Source organism: Lagenorhynchus albirostris, chromosome X (genome assembly GCF_949774975.1).
Source record: "Lagenorhynchus albirostris chromosome X, mLagAlb1.1, whole genome shotgun sequence".
NCBI classification, from domain to species: Eukaryota; Metazoa; Chordata; class Mammalia; order Artiodactyla; family Delphinidae; genus Lagenorhynchus; species Lagenorhynchus albirostris.
Genome location: NC_083116.1, coordinates 121,446,535 through 121,463,990, shown reverse-complemented (window position 1 = coordinate 121,463,990; position 17,456 = coordinate 121,446,535). Strand labels below are relative to the sequence as shown.

Below are 17,456 nucleotides of genomic sequence, written 5' to 3'. Positions count from 1 at the left end.
TATGTGAACGAATCTTCCTAAGGGCCATTCCAGAAAATGTCAACTAACCCAGAGAGCCAGAAGGCAAATCAGTGGTTGCTTGGAGAGCGAGGGCTTATAAAGGGACCCAGGGAAGCTTTGGGATTGACGGACATGTCATCACCCTGCTTGTGGTGCTGGTTTCATGGGCACATACATATGTCAAAACTTATCAAACAGGCCACTTTAAGTATACGCAGCTTACACATACCAATTACACCTCAAAAAAGTTTAAAAAAAAAAAAAGACTTGCTTCTTTTTCTTTTCACCTTTTCTTTTTAAGATCTGCTTCTTAAGTTTGATTTTTACAAAAGATGCTAGTCATGTTAAAAGGTTACGAGTCCCCTTTGGAAACTAAGAGTTGGCAGCAAAAGGCAGGAGCCACATCAACCTGGCTGGGCGGGGCTGGGGGGGCGCATCCTGTGGCTACAGAACCTGTGGGCTCCCCCCACTTGGTGACAGGAAAGTGAGGGGGCTACTGTCATTAAGGAGAGAAGACAGTGCTCTAAGGAGGCACACGACGCATTTCCATTTTGAAATGTTTATGCAGCTTGCGGCAGGCGGCCTTCTAAGACACCCCCGATGATCCTCACCCCCTGATATTCATACCCTTGTGTAATTCCCTCCCCCTGAGTGTGGGCTGAACTTGCTGACTAGCTTCCCCGATAAGGTTTCAAAAGACTGACTTCTGGGCTTCCCAGGTGGCGCAGTGGTCGAGAGTCCGCCTGCCGATGCGGGGGACACGGGTTCGTGCCCCGGTCCGGGAAGATCCCACGTGCCGCGGAGCGGCTGGGCCCGTGAGCCATGGCCGCTGAGCCTGCGCGTCCGGAGCCTGTGCTCCGCAACGGGAGAGGCCACAACAGTGAGAGGCCCGCGTACCGCAAAAAAAAAAAAAAAAAAGAAAAAAAAAAAAAGAAATGACCCCCAATATTGCCCTTAACAAGATATAAATGATCTTTTACATATCACAGAAAATAAAACTTGCTAAAGTACAATGAATGGTATAATAGATGAAAACAGCTCCACGGCATCCATTTAACAGGTATATTAAGGGAACACTCAAAGAGGGACCTGAAGGAGGGGCTGAGCTTCCAGAAAGAGCCAAGAGACCCTCTGAAGAAGGGCTGAGCTTTAGTCTAAAGCCTGTGAACAACAAGTACCCCAGGGAGCAAGGATCATCTGGAGCCTGAAGAGAAGAAGGTGAGGGATCTCGGAGGGAGAAGATTTTAGGAAACTGAGTGACTAGCAAAATTTTTAGGTCTTGCCTACCATAAGTAGACTGGATGTGCAACGTGTGCTAAGGATGCAATTACTCTAAGTCAGGGGTTGGCTTTTTTTTTTTAATGGAAAGGGCCAGACAGTAACTATCTTTGGCTTTGCAGAGCATATGGCTGCAACCACTGAATTCTGCTGTTCTCGCACGAAAGCAGCCACAGACAATCTGTAAATGAATGGGCGTAGCTGGTTCTAATAAAACTTTATTCACAAAACCACGGTGGGTGGCATCACCAGCCTGGTCTAAGCCAAGTCCTCACAGGAATCGCCGTAATCTCCACGTGTCACCACTGGGAAAGAGCACATGAACGTAAACCAGGTTGTCTTAAGACCACGGAAAGGCTCGTCTTCATCCCATTGCCTCTCCTACTGGCCTGACATTTCACCACTAGAGTTATTCCTCAGGGTGAAAGCACTGTCCACGGAAGTTCCCAGATAAAACGCAAGCGTGATGCTCTTCAGAGGAAGCCTCGTCCCACTTAAATGACTCAGACACCCAGAGCTGTTTCCTAGTACACAAGCCATTTTATGTAAGCTTTTGACAGATATGGAAACACATGGGTGTGAGTGAACAGGGACACAGCCTGGGGGAGGACACAGCCTGGGGGAGGCGGGAAGACTCTAGCCTCTAGCAGCAGACTTCAGCTGCTTCCCAATGTCTCCAGTTAGCTCTAAGGGTGGCGAAAGAGTTCAAGACAAAATTAATTTTAATTAACCCAAAATGAAAACATACAACACAAGGGGCATCATAAAGGAAACAAGGATCAGATGTCACTATTTCTAAAAGACTGCGAATCGCTGCTTTGAATAATCCAAGTCAGTGTCCCTAAAACCAGACGCTGCACCTGAGAGAAAGCTCCAGACTTATACTCAATACTGATCCATCTGCTTTTCATCTCTGCTTTCTCTGTCTGCCTACTCTGAGCTGAGGAACAGACACAAGACCAAAAGGCAAAGGGAGTTCTATGTATCACAGACACAGTCGCAGCCACTGCTACATAATCGAGTGCTAATCACATACCAACAGCACAGCTGATAAAAAGTTGAACATTTGTAAATGAAAAATTATATGTATACGGCTGACATAATAGCCTTTGGTAAATAAGATACAAAACAGTTACCTGCTCTATAGGGGCACATGTTTTTGGTGAAAACTGCAGGTAATTTGAAAATGAAATAATTAATCCACAGCAGAAAACAAAATGCAAAGAACTCTTAAAAAACTCAGAAACATTATATCGATAGCATTAACCTGAGCTAGAATATGCTTGCACTGTGTCCATTGTTCCCCTCCATTTAACCTGAAACACCTTGAATCACTGGAAGCCATCAGACAGACTGGGTGCCTACCCCCGCCAGAGCTGTGCAAACCAAGAGAGCTTCTCCAACCAGACTCTGGGGAAAAGCCACCCCGCCCGAGAGCCCACACGACACCATCAGACCACTGGGTACAGTCCTCATGCAACCAGCAACAGAGCCCAAAGACGCACATGAAGGGATTAAGCGTTCCCCACCATGAAATACATTTCAAGTATTTGCAGAAAAGGCCTCAAATGTAGTGGCCTTACAACCTTAGGTTAGGGCAGAGTGACATGAAAGAATAACAAATCCAACAGCATTTCCCAGGACTCACATATCCCAGGTGTCACTCTATAAAGTGGATCCACAACAGAGAAGTCCCAGGCTCAGGGGCCAGAGAGAGAAAGGCTGGGGATCTCTGGGGGCCCGCCTTCTCAGGTCACACCTGGGCAGATACATGGAGCCCAACAGGGTGACTTGATTCACAGCAGTGGACAGGCAGGAAATGCTTGCTTGCCCCTCACGGCGGCTCGGGAATCCATGCTTGGCCATCGAAATCCCAACACGTGGGCTTCCTGCTAAACTCTCAGCTAAACACCAACATTCCCCGTGCTCCCCCCACACTCTCCATTCTAGCCCATATGTGACAGGGTGGTCTCTTTGGACTTCTGGAATTATCTACAGTCATCTTAACCCAAGCATCAGAGCCATTTGGGTTTGGAAGATGGCCAGAAGCGGAACTGGTGGAAGGGGGTGATTTTTCTACTCCTTATCTGGCGGATTGAATGCCGAACTACATACAGATTTACCAGTGTCTGAATAGTCATTCTTGGTCCCTTAGCTTATAGCCATATTAAGTGACAGCATCTTGCATGTCACTGGATTATATTCAAGAAGGTGACGAGGGGGACTTCCCTGGTGGTCCAGTGGTAAAGAATCTGCCTTCCAATGCAGGGGACACGGGTTCGATCCCTGGTTGGGGAACTAAGATCCCACATGCCACGGGGCAAGTAAGCCCGCGTGCCTCAACTAGAGCCCACGCGCCCCGGAGCCTGCGCGCCACAACTAGAGAAGAGAAAACCCGCCCGCCACAACTAGAGAGAAGCCCACGCAACACATGAAGAGCCCGCGTGCCGCAACGAAAGATCCTGCATGCCGCAACTAAGACCTGACGCGGCCAAAAATAAATTAAATAAATAATAAACAAATCTTTAAAAAAGAGAAAAAAGAACCTCTCCCAGCTCCTGTCAACTACTTTCTCCTCGTTCTCTCCACAAGAAAACAAGCTGTCCCCCGCTTTCGCTGCCCCTCCCCACTCTCCTCCACCAAGATTTTAAACAAAGGAATCAGAGAAAGCACATATTCAGGCAAGTAGATAAGAGAATCAGAGGTCACTGGCCTTTCAAACTAACCAGGACTCAGTGCCTTGACGACTGGCAATTCTTATACCTGCCTCCTCATAAATAGAGAGGGAAAGGAGAATGGACACCTTAAGCAACTCTCCGTCTTTTCTAAATATAGAGATTTCTAGAACTTTTAAGGGTAAATTCACTTCTTCGATTCCTTCCTGTCTTCTCCCTTCTTGCTTTTGCACCTGCCTCTAAATTAGTGCCTCCCAAACTGTGCCCAGGAACCATCTGGAAATCTTGTCCAAATGCAGATTCGGATTCAGCAGGCCTGGGGCGGGGCCTGAGACTCTGCATTTGGCTGAAGCTTCCAGACGATGCTGATTCTGCTGGTCCACAGACCACACTTGGAACAGAGGATCGAAATTCTCTCAGGTGACACTCTTGAGTGAAGCCTGTGTAACACAACCCACAGTAGCTTGAAGCACACGTGAAGCATAATATTCCGTCGAGGGCAGCTGTAGCCATAACAGTTCCTTCTTTCCTGAGTGCCACTGTCTCAGGCCACCATCTCAGGCCTAGGTCCCCAAGGCAGCATCACATGGGGTTGCCCTTGTGGCCACCCATCCTTTGATTGCCTGCAGACCTAGAGAAGATGGGGATGTTACCTGGTCAAAGAAATTAAACAATGAAAAAAGAAGGAAGAAGAAACAGATGGTGAAGGATTAACTAACCAAGTGCTAAAAATGTAATTCTAGGGAGAAGTTACACCCAAGAAGGAAAATGGGAAACGATCAAGGCAAAGCAAACTGGAAGCACCTTGACTTCTCCAACGGGGAATAAGTAGGCTGAGGGGGGGGGGGGGGGAAAAAGCAAGACACAAGAGCCATATGGAATCCTCTATTTTTTCCCTCACACCATCTGGTTTGGGATCTAAGCACAGAATGGCAACTGCACTGATGGAGGGGCAGGCAAAATCTCCAGGCAACTAGGAAAGTGACCCCCGTGGCTGCGTTCGCTCCCCTCACTCCGGGGCCCGTGATGGCCTCTTCACACCATCCCACGTGAGGCCTCTGCCCCGGCTCCAGACACACATGGCCGCAGTGCGTGTGCCACATGGGCACATCTCCCCCAGTGATGTCCCCCCCGCACACACACAGTTACCACACACAGGTAACCACAGTTACCACCAGTTAGCACGGAGACCATTTCAGGATCTGGCAAGATGATGCTAGAGATCAAGTTCAGTGATTTTGTTTCTCCCCCCTCCGAAGAGAACCTGCTCGTTCGTGGAATTCTCACCTGAAATATCACCAGCAACGTGAGAACTATTAGAGTCCTACGATCACTCATCATACCATTCCAGAATTCCGAAAACTCTGAAAATTAAGGGCTTTTTTTTTTTTGGTAGGGGGAGGGGGGTCGAGCTCATCTGGCAGCAAAACCTGCTCTGCACTGAACTTCCTTGACGCCCAAACGTAACTCCAGCTCTCCAGAAAGATCCACGTGTTGGACTTGGGGGATGCACCCAGACCTGACTGGGGACGTGGCGCCGCACACGTGGAATGTGTGCCACGTCACTTTTCAAAAACCTCAACTCTTCTGAATTCTTAAATAAATTTGGCCCCAAAGGTTTCGGAGAGGAAATTGGAGGCTTGTATTTTTTCTTCTCAGCTGCCACTGCTGCTTAGAATGCCCACACTGACCTTTACGCTTTACCACCCAAATCCAGGAAAGATGCTTCGTTTTTTTCTCGATTTCTAACTGGGCTGGTGTCTTCCGACACATTCTTAAAAGGAAGACCTTTCTCTTTCTGGCAGTACTTTCGGATAGTTTGGGGACCTTCTTGTCATGTTAGCAAGTACTGTTCATTCTCTGTCTCTCTGCCATTGAATTGTGCCCGTTTAATTTTGCTTTGGCGGGGGGAGCGTTTTAAAAATTGCTTTGTTGGGCTTCTCTGGTGGCGCAGTGGTTGAGAGTCTGCCTGCCGGTGCAGGGGACACGGGTTCGAGCCCTGGTCTGGGAGGATCCCACATGCCGTGGAGCAACTGGGCCCATGAGCCACAACTGCTGAGCCTGCGCGTCTGGAGCTTGTGCTCCGCAACAAGAGAGACCACGATAGTGAGAGGCCCGCACACCGCGATGAACAGTGGCCCCCGCTCACCGCAACTAGAGAAAGCCCTCGCACAGAAACGAAGACCCAACACAGCCAATCAATCAATCAATCAACAGAAATGCTGTAGAATTATTTTTAAAAATTGCTTTGTTGAGCTAAGTATACATAGAAAATTCACCTGTTTTAAGCGTGCAATCCAGTGGTTTTGAGGCCATTTACAGAGTGGTGCAACCATCACCACGATCTAATTTTAAAACCTCTTCTACCCCAGCCTCTGGCAAACACTCAGCTATTTTCTGTCTCTCTGGATTTGCCAATTCTGGACATTTCTAATGGAACCCCTACGGTATTTGTTCTCGTGTGTCAGCTTTTACTCAGCATCCTGTTTCTGAGATCCATCCATGTCGTAGTGTGTATCATGCGTACTTCATTCCCTTCCATTGCTGCACAGTATTCCACTGTATGGATACATGTCTAATGGTCATTTTTAAAACTCAAGATTCCAGAACCTTCCATCCTTCGAAGGATCCAAGAGAACAAATGTCTGATGGCATTTCTTGCTCACCTCTTCTAATTGGCACTACACAGGCACACACAGGGCTGGCGCCTAGTAGCCAGAGGTTGAGGGAAGGAATCCGTCACTCAAGGTGTAGAACTAATTCCGAAGTCAGATTTCATGTTAATTAACCTGAAGCCACAATTTAGGTTTTAAAGAAAAGATTTAAATGAATTACAGGTGGTCTGACTTTGTAACTCAACGTGTGTCTTACGTTGTACCTCAGGGTCGCTCTTTCTAGACTTGCAGGGTCTATGCGGTCATTTCTGATTTATTCCTGCAGAAGTAAGCAAACATTTGGGAGGAATGCTGCTATGGGTTCACAGAGAATTACAGCGGAACTTGAAGCCTGTTGTGTTTCTCTGACCCACCACCATCCCTTTATATTCACATTTTAAGTAACTTGAAACCACCGAATTTTAGCTCACTGAGCTGAGTATGAGGATGCTTTGTGTGGACTTCGAGGATGTGGAGGGTGGCTGTGCACATCGCTCAGCCTTCTCCCCTTCCGGGTCCCCAGATGGGCTGATGCACAGTTCACCCTGACCCAACACTTAGACGTTCCGAGAGACCGGCGCTCCTCCTGAGCAAGGAGACTGGAAAGCGGACCCTGTGGACCTACCTGGCGGGATGGCGTACCCAGGTATCTGCTCGTCATTTCATGGGCTCTGAGTTTTCCTTCTCAAAGGCAATGGACTGATGTGAGATCAGAGCGTTGCAGAGCAGTGTGGCCAGAAAGACATGTGGGGACACTGACAGCACCCTCAGAGCCCAGGCGCCTCAAATGTCCTGGCTCAGTTCTTGGTCCCATGATGGGCATGTGTGACGCCCCCCCCCCAACCCATTATTGGTTCAGATATTAGAAATTTCGTGCTTAGCCCCAAGGCATACCTCACTGTACACTGCTCCTTTTGAGAAGAGGTGAGGGGGAGGAAACAGGGAGGAGGGAGAAGAGAGAGGTGAAAGATGGGGTGGAATGGAAAGGAAGAGAGAAAAAGAAAGAGGATGAAAAAAAAATCTTAAGGGGCTAATTCCACCCCTACCCCTGTGAACAAATTAACGCATCAAGCAAAACAGAAAACACCACCAAACCGAAAGAGCTATCACAAATCATATTAAAGATAACAGTTGACTTGCTGTGCGAATTCACCCCGAGGCTGTATTTACCTGGACTGCTCAAGAGGCTAGCCCTGTCCCCCAGGGTTGGCACGGGACGGTACTGGTGGTTCTTTGAGCCTGGGTACATCCAGTGGTACCTGCCAATTTCCATTTCAGCTCTGCTGTTCACTGCCAATTTCAGGTGGCAAAGAGTCAGTGTCTCTATCTCCAGCAAAGATTCTACATCAGCATTTTAACTTATTCTTTTACCATATAGTTCAAGGAAACGGGGAGCTCACAAAATATGCCACTGAATTGCAACCTTTCAGTATCACCTCATCAACTCAGCATAATACACGGAGAACGTTAGTCTCCTCCTCCATTTTTCAATTTAAATTGACAAAAATCACCAATATTGTCTTTTCTTTCTGTATTTTCTCCATCTCCCCCCAAGTCCCGCCCCTTAGAATGATCATTTTGGGCAGACACTATTTACAAGGAAAATCTGGCTTCTCACCATCGTATGTTTCTTTCTGTTTCTTTCACTTTCAGACCCACAGAGCATCATCATTATTGTAGCTACACAAGCGAGGGTGAATCCAGGCTTGCTATGACGGCGCCTAGTTCCAGCCTGCAAAGTATGGCCAATGACCCCATGGTCTGCTGAACCTTGGATGAAAACTCCTGTCCTTCCACTGACATCTGCAATATTCTGTCACTGCATCTTATCTAAGCTCAGGACTTCAGTCTAGAATGTTCCAGATTAAATCCTGTTCCAATGATCTCCCAGTGTCTTTATAGAGAAACGGCTGCTGGTCTTGGGCCTGAAGCACTGCTTCCTCCCACATGAGGTGACAAGGGGCCTCCTGGAGACTCAGGCCCTTATCTGGTAATCTGACTATATTTCTTACTTCTTAGGGGACTGGAGAGAAAAATATCTATCAACTTGCCTGACACAGAATCAGATGCTGGTAACTCTTAGTTGAATTACAACCTTGAAATCCCTAAGAGACCATAAGGTCACTCTGGCCAGTTTATAGGTGAGAATCCCATCAAACCTAATGACGGGTTACGTCCTCTTGGGTGCCACAAATATTTAAGGATTAAAAAAATGGTGCTGACACTGATGTGGGTAACTATTCCATCAGAAGAGCAGGTTATAATGCCCTGGGCACCTCAGACCACTGAGGCTAAGGACTAAGCAAACTGCCATGTTGTGAGGCAAAAAGGCTAGTGCCCTGATGGGTCCACTGAAAACCTCACCAGCTGTTACGAAAACCCATCTCTGCTCTCCACAATCTCTGAAAACTCTCGAGGTATTTCCACTTGGGAAGTGGAGACCTACGTTTCTAGGTGGCGTTTCAGGGCAAACCTTTTTGGCTTCAAGGTAAAGTAAAACTGTCTTTTAGAGACATTGAAAAGACAGTTAAAGACTTTTAATGACATTTGAAAGGGGAAAAAACGATGCGAGGACAAGATGAGAACTGCACAATAAAAGTATTTTTACTGCTGCTGGTTTTGTCTTTAATGAACATGATGACGCCTCTAATTTACAGCGTGCTCACCGCGTGCTGGTCACCAAGCAAAGCACGTTGCACTCGTTACCTCAGGATCTTGTTTTTTTACACGAAGTCTAAAGGTTTTTGTTCTTTTTTCTATGTGTAACATAGGCAAAATTATCTAAGTCAATACATTTTTAAGGACTGTCACCTGTTCTGATTCTTTCCACCGCCAGTCACCTTAGTACCTCCAACGTTTGAGTCATGATCACGACAGCCCTTTCAAAAAGAATCTTTGCTCAATCTACAGTTGTCACGTCAGTCGGTCCACAATTTCTTTAGCTGGGCTTCTCTGATCTCTCATGGAATACTGGACACACTTCAAAATTCCCCACTGGTAATCGTGGGGATCCAATTTCCTGAAGCAGTTTATTTTAGGACCCTGTTTAGGGTCAGAGGAGATGGATCTGCCTGGTTCTGAATTTCAGACGCCCTCTAATCATGCATTAAGTTCACATCAGATTCCCTCGTGAGTGATCAACCTTAGAACAGCTGGGATACGCCGATACCTACAAACGAAGAAGGGCAACGGAAAGGTAAGTCCCTTGCCCGCGATCATGCAGCCAGGCCTGTGCACTTGCTGTAATTTTCTACTCTTCCGCTGAGGTCTCTTTGGAGGTGAGCTGTGCTTCTGTGCCTCGTAAAGACATTTGTCAGGTCGCAAGCTCCTGAGGTTACTTCAGGGTTCTTAAAAGTTCTGAACTCTCAGCCTTTCCCGGACTCAGATTTTGGGTGAGTCTCTCTCGTACATGGGTTGCGCTACATTCCCCGAAAGCGGAGAAACCCAGTGGGGCTGGTGGAAAGAACCAGAAGGAGGTCAAGTGGCCTCATGGTATGAGCTGATTTCCTCTTGGTTAGAGTGGCTGTAAGCCCTCCGTGTCGACCTCAAGCAAGAGGATTCCAAGGAGCTCGATCACTTCTATCTGAAAACTTTTCATCCTCCTTGCAAAAAAGTTCTCCCTCCAAGCCCAACACACAGTTGGTGCCCAGTCAACGTCTGCTGCATAAATATTTGGTTGAATGCAGGGGAACATTCTGGGAGCCTGTGGATCAAGCAATGGGCCTCTAGGTCCCCCACCACCCTGACTGCACCCCAGCCAGGCCATGCAATTCAGGGGATCTTTGCACCGGATTCATCCATTCTCTGCCCGTGTCTCTTCACGTAGGCAATCAGGCACAGGCTGCTTGGCAATGACAATGAAAAATCATGGAATGCCCAACGCTAATGTGTTTCCTGAGAAAAACAGGACAGCCAAGCCCGAGACGTGGAGATGGGATCCGCAAGTGGGTGGATGCTTTCCACTTCTACTGGGAAGGCCTTTGGACAACAATTAATCTTTAGATATGAAGGGAAGGAAAATCATGTCTATTTTATATTTCTGAGCCAGACTTAAATAAAGACATTAAATACCAAATTATAAAATTTCAAAGAGCACAGTATATGTTTCGTTTAAAAGGGCAGGGTCCCAACGCTTAAAAGGGAGTCACGTGAGTGCAAGGAGAAGCCTCAGCTCCTGAGCAACTGTCAAGAAGTGGGAAAATGTACAGACCTAGGAAGATCCTGGCTTATGCCCTTCAGAGGGAAGCCTGCAAACGTTCCCCTTAGAGAGGAGAAGGGAGAGGTGGGCAGGAGACTGACTGGTATTCGGGAAGAAGCACAGAAGACTGTGACATCTCAGATACTACTCATGGATGGGGCTGAGGTGAACGGTGGTGACTGATGGCGAGACACACAACTCGGTGGTCATCGCCAAAGTAGGTATGACAAACAACGGGGACTTGAGGAAAAGAAATCAAAATAATGCTGTGTACACTGTTCCCTCCATTTACTCAGATGACGTAATTTAGGGACGAGGCTGAATAACTAAACTGCAGACTGGTATGCTTTCGGCCATCTAGGAAATGATCACTGGAAGCAACTAAATGACGAAGACTGAGCTTCCTAGAAAGACTATACTCACTGGGCCAGGTCTCTGAAAGCTACGTCAATCCTCCTCCATTTTTAGCTAGTACTTAAAATATTAAAGGAAGCTATAACACCACTGTAGGATATAGCAGAGGTCGGCCGATGACGGCCACCTGGTTTTGTAAATAAAGTTTGATTGCAATACAGTCACACCCATTTGTTTATCCTCTATCTGTGGCTGTTTCATGCTACCCCGGTAGCTTTTTTATTATTATTATTCTTATTAGTCATCCATTTTATACACATCAGTGTACCCATGTCAATCCCAATCTCCCAATACATCCCACCACCACCACCACCCGCCCCGCTTTCCCCCCTCGGTGTCCACATGTTTGTTCTCTACGTCTGTGTCTCTATTTCTGCCTTGCAAACCGGTTCATCTGCACCATTTTTCTAGGTTCCACATACATGCGTTAATATACGATATGTGTTTTTCTCTTTCTGACTTACTTCACTCTGTATGACAGTCTCTAGATCCATCCACGTCGCTACAAATGACCCAGTTTCGTTCCTTTGAGTAGTTACAACAGACTGTGTGGCCCACAGAGCCTAAATATTTACTCTTGGGCCCTTTACAGATCAAGTATGCTGACCCATGATATCAAAGACAGCTCGTAAGGCTTGAATATACAAAAAAGGTAATGCAATTAATCAAATCCTACAAAACAGGAAAGTATTTTATTTTCTCTTATCACATATTCTCTGGGCTAAGGGTCCAAATCCTCCCCTTGGGCATCATCAATTCTCCTCTTGCCACCAATCAGCAAGATGATACTCCACAGAACGGTCCCTAAGATGAGTTAGCACCCTTCTGCTCCTATGACGTGAGCTGAGAGGACAGAGGAAGGATGATGTTTCAGAGAGGAACATTATTAAATGAATAAATAAATGAACAAATGAATACACAAGCAGGTACATTTGTGAAGCTGGGATTGTAGCCTCCCTTTCTTAACAGCCACCTTCTTCCTCTGTCCCACAGCCATCCTTATTCCTGGCCAACCGTCTCACATGGAGGTACACTGGGTCCCAAGGAGAAAAAAGCAAGGGAGTATCTCAAAACAGTCCAATTTTTCACCAGGCCCAGTGAGGGGAAACTTGCGTCATGGGGACACTGGCTATGTCACATGTTCTCAGATACAGCAAGGCTGGTAAGTCACGTTATGAAGATTATTTACTTTAAGTTGGCGTGTACTTCCAAATAAGAGAGAAACACAATTTTTAACGTTACAATCTGATTTCAAGATTTCCACTCAATTTCAAGGAAGGCAAAGCTACATTTCCGGAAATGAGTCCCAATTCTTTGTCTAATGAATGAGTGAGGCCGAGTGTTTAAAAGGATGCTAATGGAAACTATAATATCAAAGGAGGAGAGGTATCAACTGGCTTGCTGAGATCTTCTCCACATTTAAATTTTCTAAAAAAAGCGAGCTGTATCATACCTACCACATATGTCCAGCACCATCTGGCCGGCCCCGCTTTTCTCTACAGCCTTATCCCCAGACACCCTCTCTTCAAATGTCCTCCCTGGCAGATTCTCATAGGAAAAAACTGCGTCTACAACCTTCTCCATACCATATGTATGTAGTCAAGTCAGAAAACGTCAATAAAAATCTCAACAGCAAATAATTCATAAATCAGCAGGAAGAGTGCAACATGTTAAATGTGTCCCTCTGGGTTTTTAGCCTATAGATCATATATTCTAGAGGAGTGCTTTCCTTCCTAAACAACAATGACAAAAAGGAGGGCCAAAAGTGTACATCTTTTGCTACATTAAAAAAAAAAAAACAAAAAACCCAAACACCTAAGACATAAAAAGATTTAAATGGATGTGTTCATTTTTTAATCAGGTCAACCATTTGAATTCATTTCTTACTTTGACTATGTCCTGTAACTTATTTTAAACTACACATTATTTCTGATTTTCTACATTTTTCTTTTTATGTGCTTAGAAATTTAATTTGATACCTGGAGTTCTGAAATTTATTTGAGCAATGATTCAGAGGAGCTAAACTAGCCTGACAATTGTTTCCGTAGATTCCAATTTCCTACATATAATAAAAATAATTTTCTTAACAGATACTTAGGGTTTTTTCCATCCGATAGAGCAAGTGATTCAACTGTTTTTCTGCCCCTAGATTACACCCTCCCAGCGACTCTCGATGCACTGGTTTTCACAAATGAATTGACATCAAGTAATACTCCACAGGAATAGAAACCTCACTCTCATCTCTTTATTACTGAGTCCCGTGATCCAGTTGCTTTCATTCTGTCTTATTCATTTCCTCCACTTATTTCATTTCAGTTAATATGCTCACTCAATTCTCGACACTTTGATTTAATTTAATGCTTCCAATTTAAAAACTGTCTTTTGTAATAATTTGGCATTTCTTACATCCGTCTGAGAAAACCTTCTTGCTTTCTGTAAAAATTCCTGAATAACTGCTAAATTACTTCTTGTGAATTTCGATCATCCAGTAGGGTTCGGTGACAAAAGCTATGAGGCTGTTTGAAGAAACAGCTCTCTTTGTCCTGCTGCAACTCCTGGGAAGTGACACCAGCTGGAAAAGTTGAGGTCAGCTTATAAAGCTAAGTTTAATTTGTATTCTTAGTAAACACCATAATAATTATCTGAAGCCATTAATCTACAAGCTACTGGGTACTAGCCACTGGGTAATAATAGTCCAAATTCAGAGACAAGTACTGCCCCTACCACCGACTATGACAACAAATGGGAAAGGAAGAATGGGGGGGGGGGTAAAATACATGTGCGTTAAAACTCTGTGGGAAGTGACAAAATGTAGAGGATTCAATTTAGCAAATTAAATCCCTTGCTGAAAGGCTTAAAAGAAAAAAAGGAATAAAAAACCCCACAGATTCACCCACTCAAGAATTATATAATGCATTCTCTGTGTCAAATTTGTACATGTTAACGTCAATGAAGTAAACACTGATTTTATAAATTTAAAATTAAATCTAAAGGAATCCTGGAGTGGCAAGCAGCTACAAACATGTTTATCATTTTATGCCTCTGTGTGTGCTTTGCATGACAACGGGCGAACAAACGGGGCAAACTACAAATGTGATACTCATGTGAGCTCTGACCCTGCGTAGCTGGCAGATGAACTTGTTCGTCTAGCCGAAGCTTAGTAAACAGGCTACCCTCCAGATCAACATTTCTGGTGGGTCACGGGGCGATCACAACCCCTGCTGCTGTGGTCAAAATCCATCCCCTGGCCCGTATTCTTACTCAAGCATGTATTATACATGTGACGGTATCGTGCAGTAACTTGGTACTTTTGAATTACTTAACAAACAGCTAGTGTTTATCCATTTCGTAATTTTTAAAGTTCCTCCAGGAATTATCTTCTGCTTCTAATTTTGTTTCTGAAACCACAGCTAATGAGTTTTCATATAGAGATTGCCAGGGATGTAGTGACAGCCTGTAGATTTCCGTATTAAATAATAAATACTTAACTGACATAAAATAATAGCACTCCGTAAGAATAAATGATGGTGAGAACCGCAATCGCGTAGTAAGGATTCTACATTGATTTTCTGTCCCTTTCTTGCTTTTGGAGAGAAAAATGAAAGGTATGTCTTTTGCGGAGACCAAAGTGGTTTTTATCTGCCGCTGGCAAACACCATATTAATAAAAAGTGTGTTCTAAGCATCTGTTTTAGGGAAAAATCGCTACAACTGTGATTGGCTTCCTCACAGCAATGCTATTATCCCATGATTATATCCCCCAAGCTTTGTCTCTAATCGTCACGGAAACGAGCCTTTAAACTTTTATCTCAGTTCCTCAACTTTATAAATATTCCCAAGTGTTTCTCTTACTGCTATTTGGTCATTCACGTAAATGAAAAAATATATACATACAAGAAAAGGCAGGGGGTTTTGGGGGAGCTGGTTTTTGTTGTTACTGTTTGGGGGGCGGTAGGTTTGACGCAGGGATTAAGCTCAACAACTACCAATTTTAGAAATCTAAGCGCTATGGACTTAATGCCACTGAATTATTCACCTAAAAATGGTTAAAATGGCACATTTTATGATCTGTATATTTTATCATACTTTAAAAAGCAATTCATTTAAAAAGTGAAACTGCTCTGTTTAGGAGAGAACGTTATGCAGGGATCGCCCTACCCAAGCACGCTGGTACGGTGAGATTCGTGAAATTGCCGTTTTTGTAGGTGTAAAATGGTTGACTATCAGCAATTTCAGACCTACATATTCTTATATAAAACATACCTGCACCTCTATCAGGGAGAAGGACTATTGTTTAGTGACGGTCAGTGGATGTCAGGGTCACGAGAAATAACCCTAGCACGGGTAGCGTTTGATATAAAAGCCACTGCAGGCACAGAATATGTTCTTGTGCCTTTACAGCAGTCTGTAACTTTGGGTGAGGGAGATAAATTACAATGCAGTGAGATGCTCTTAACCTCACACGGGCTGAGCTGATTCCACCGGGTGGCAAACCTGAATCGCTCATTATCTAGGAAAAGACAGATTAATTTTAGCTTCTATTTTCTGCCACCTTCTTACCGCAAAACACTTTACTTCTCCCCGCAAAAACCATTCCGTATGTCAAGATCAGGATGTTCTCTAAGATGCCCTTTGAGGAACAGGACCTGTGTGGATTTTCCTCCCACAAATCTCCAAGTCATAGATAGCAGACACCCCACCCCGCACCTCCCCGCCAACGCCTTCCATCAGCACTAGCGGACAGAGCTGACGTTCCCTCTCTCAAGGTCCAACTGTAAATGGTTATTATATATCAGAGTCAGATACACGGAAATGGCAATCGTATTAAATACGAAAATTAGAGAAGATCCAAAATCACTACCGCATCAGCGGAACCGAAGCGTATTTAATACGCGTGCCCCTCCAGTTGCCCCTTGGCATTAGCAGAAAGCAATGCATCCCATGTCCCTGGGATATAACATGCAGAACCTAGGACCTCAGTTAGGACTCATTATGGTAATTAAAACAGTTTCCCCAATCTAGCTACCCAAGGTGACAGATTGCGGACCTCCTTCTGTGCAATACCGCTTTCGGGAGAAGGGTTTGGACCAGGAGGGGACTGAAGAGAGGCTGCTCTATTCACTTAACATCAGCCTCCAGGAGGAAAACCACCGTGAAAGCAGACCAGGACATCCGGATGGTTTCAGAGGCTATTTTACACGAGACGCAAACCGGGCTACCCCTTTTGAAGCCCCCAGTGAAAAGCTTTAAACAGGCTATTGTCAGAACCCTGAGTACCTTTTCTCTCGTGGCTTTGTTCAGTATTTTCCTCGGCTGCAGTTTCCATGGCTGGCTTCGTACCATCCACCAAAAATGCTTTGCCCGCTCCCCCCAATACACACTTCTCCCCTCCTCTTCCTTTTCTTTTGGGCCCCCCTCCGGCTCTTATTTACACCCGCGTGATTGAGAGCTTCTGTTCTTCACTACAGAAGATTACAGTCCCTTCCAAGATGCAGAAGTCTCGTCGGCGTCAATCCCCCTCGCTGCCTACTGGTCCAGAAAGATAACTGCCAGGCAGCCGTACGTCACGGAGAATCCGGTTATAAAACCGCCACCGCCTGCCCCGCCGGTGCCGAGTCCCGATGCGGCTCCCGGGGGGCCCGCGCCCCGACCGACAGGGCTGCGCCTCTGGCTGGCCTACGCGTGCGCTCCGGCTCCCTCCTTCCTCCTCGCCAGCTGCACCCGATGAATGCTAATTAATTCTCCCAGGAAAGAATAGACTTGTGACATCACAGCAGGGGCTGTGCAGCGGAGGGGAGAGAGAGCCCCCTCCCACCACGTGACTCAGCGATCGGCCGGTATGCGTTCTAGCAGAAAGCATGTCTTCGCACAAGCAAACTCTTTCTTGCCCCTGGGACCCCTTGGCGGGGCGTCACCGTTTGTTTTATTTCATTTACCCCGACCCTGGCAGGATCTAGTCAAAGGACATGCCCAGGGTCTCCATTTTCTTTTTTCTTTCTTTAACATGTGTCTTTCCGTAAGAAGACAAATATCATACGGTATGACTTATATGTGGAATCTAAAAAATGATACAAATAAATGATTTACAAAACAGAAGGAGACTCACAGAGGTAGAAAACAAACTAATGGTTATCAAAGGGGAGAGGGGAGGGGAGGGATAAATTAGAAGTTTGGGATTAACATATACACGCTACCACATACAAAATAGATAACCAATAAGGCCCTAGTGTATAGCACA

General features: G+C 45.5%; 1 protein-coding gene across 3 annotated transcripts in view; it reads right to left on the bottom strand.

Annotated features, from left to right (window-relative positions):
* The window catches only part of GPM6B (glycoprotein M6B), a 155,098-nt gene that overhangs the window by 26,615 nt on the left and 111,027 nt on the right, over window positions 1–17,456 (bottom strand). For 2 of the 3 annotated variants that reach the window (XM_060137219.1, XM_060137220.1), the window contains exon 1: window positions 16,496–16,928. The exons of the other annotated variant lie outside the window; for it this stretch is intronic. In XM_060137219.1, coding sequence (XP_059993202.1) covers window positions 16,496–16,544 — 49 coding nt within the window. In that variant the 5' untranslated portion in view covers window positions 16,545–16,928. Of the gene's footprint in view, window positions 1–16,495; window positions 16,929–17,456 lie in introns of those variants that run through there. 3 annotated transcript variants of the gene reach the window in all.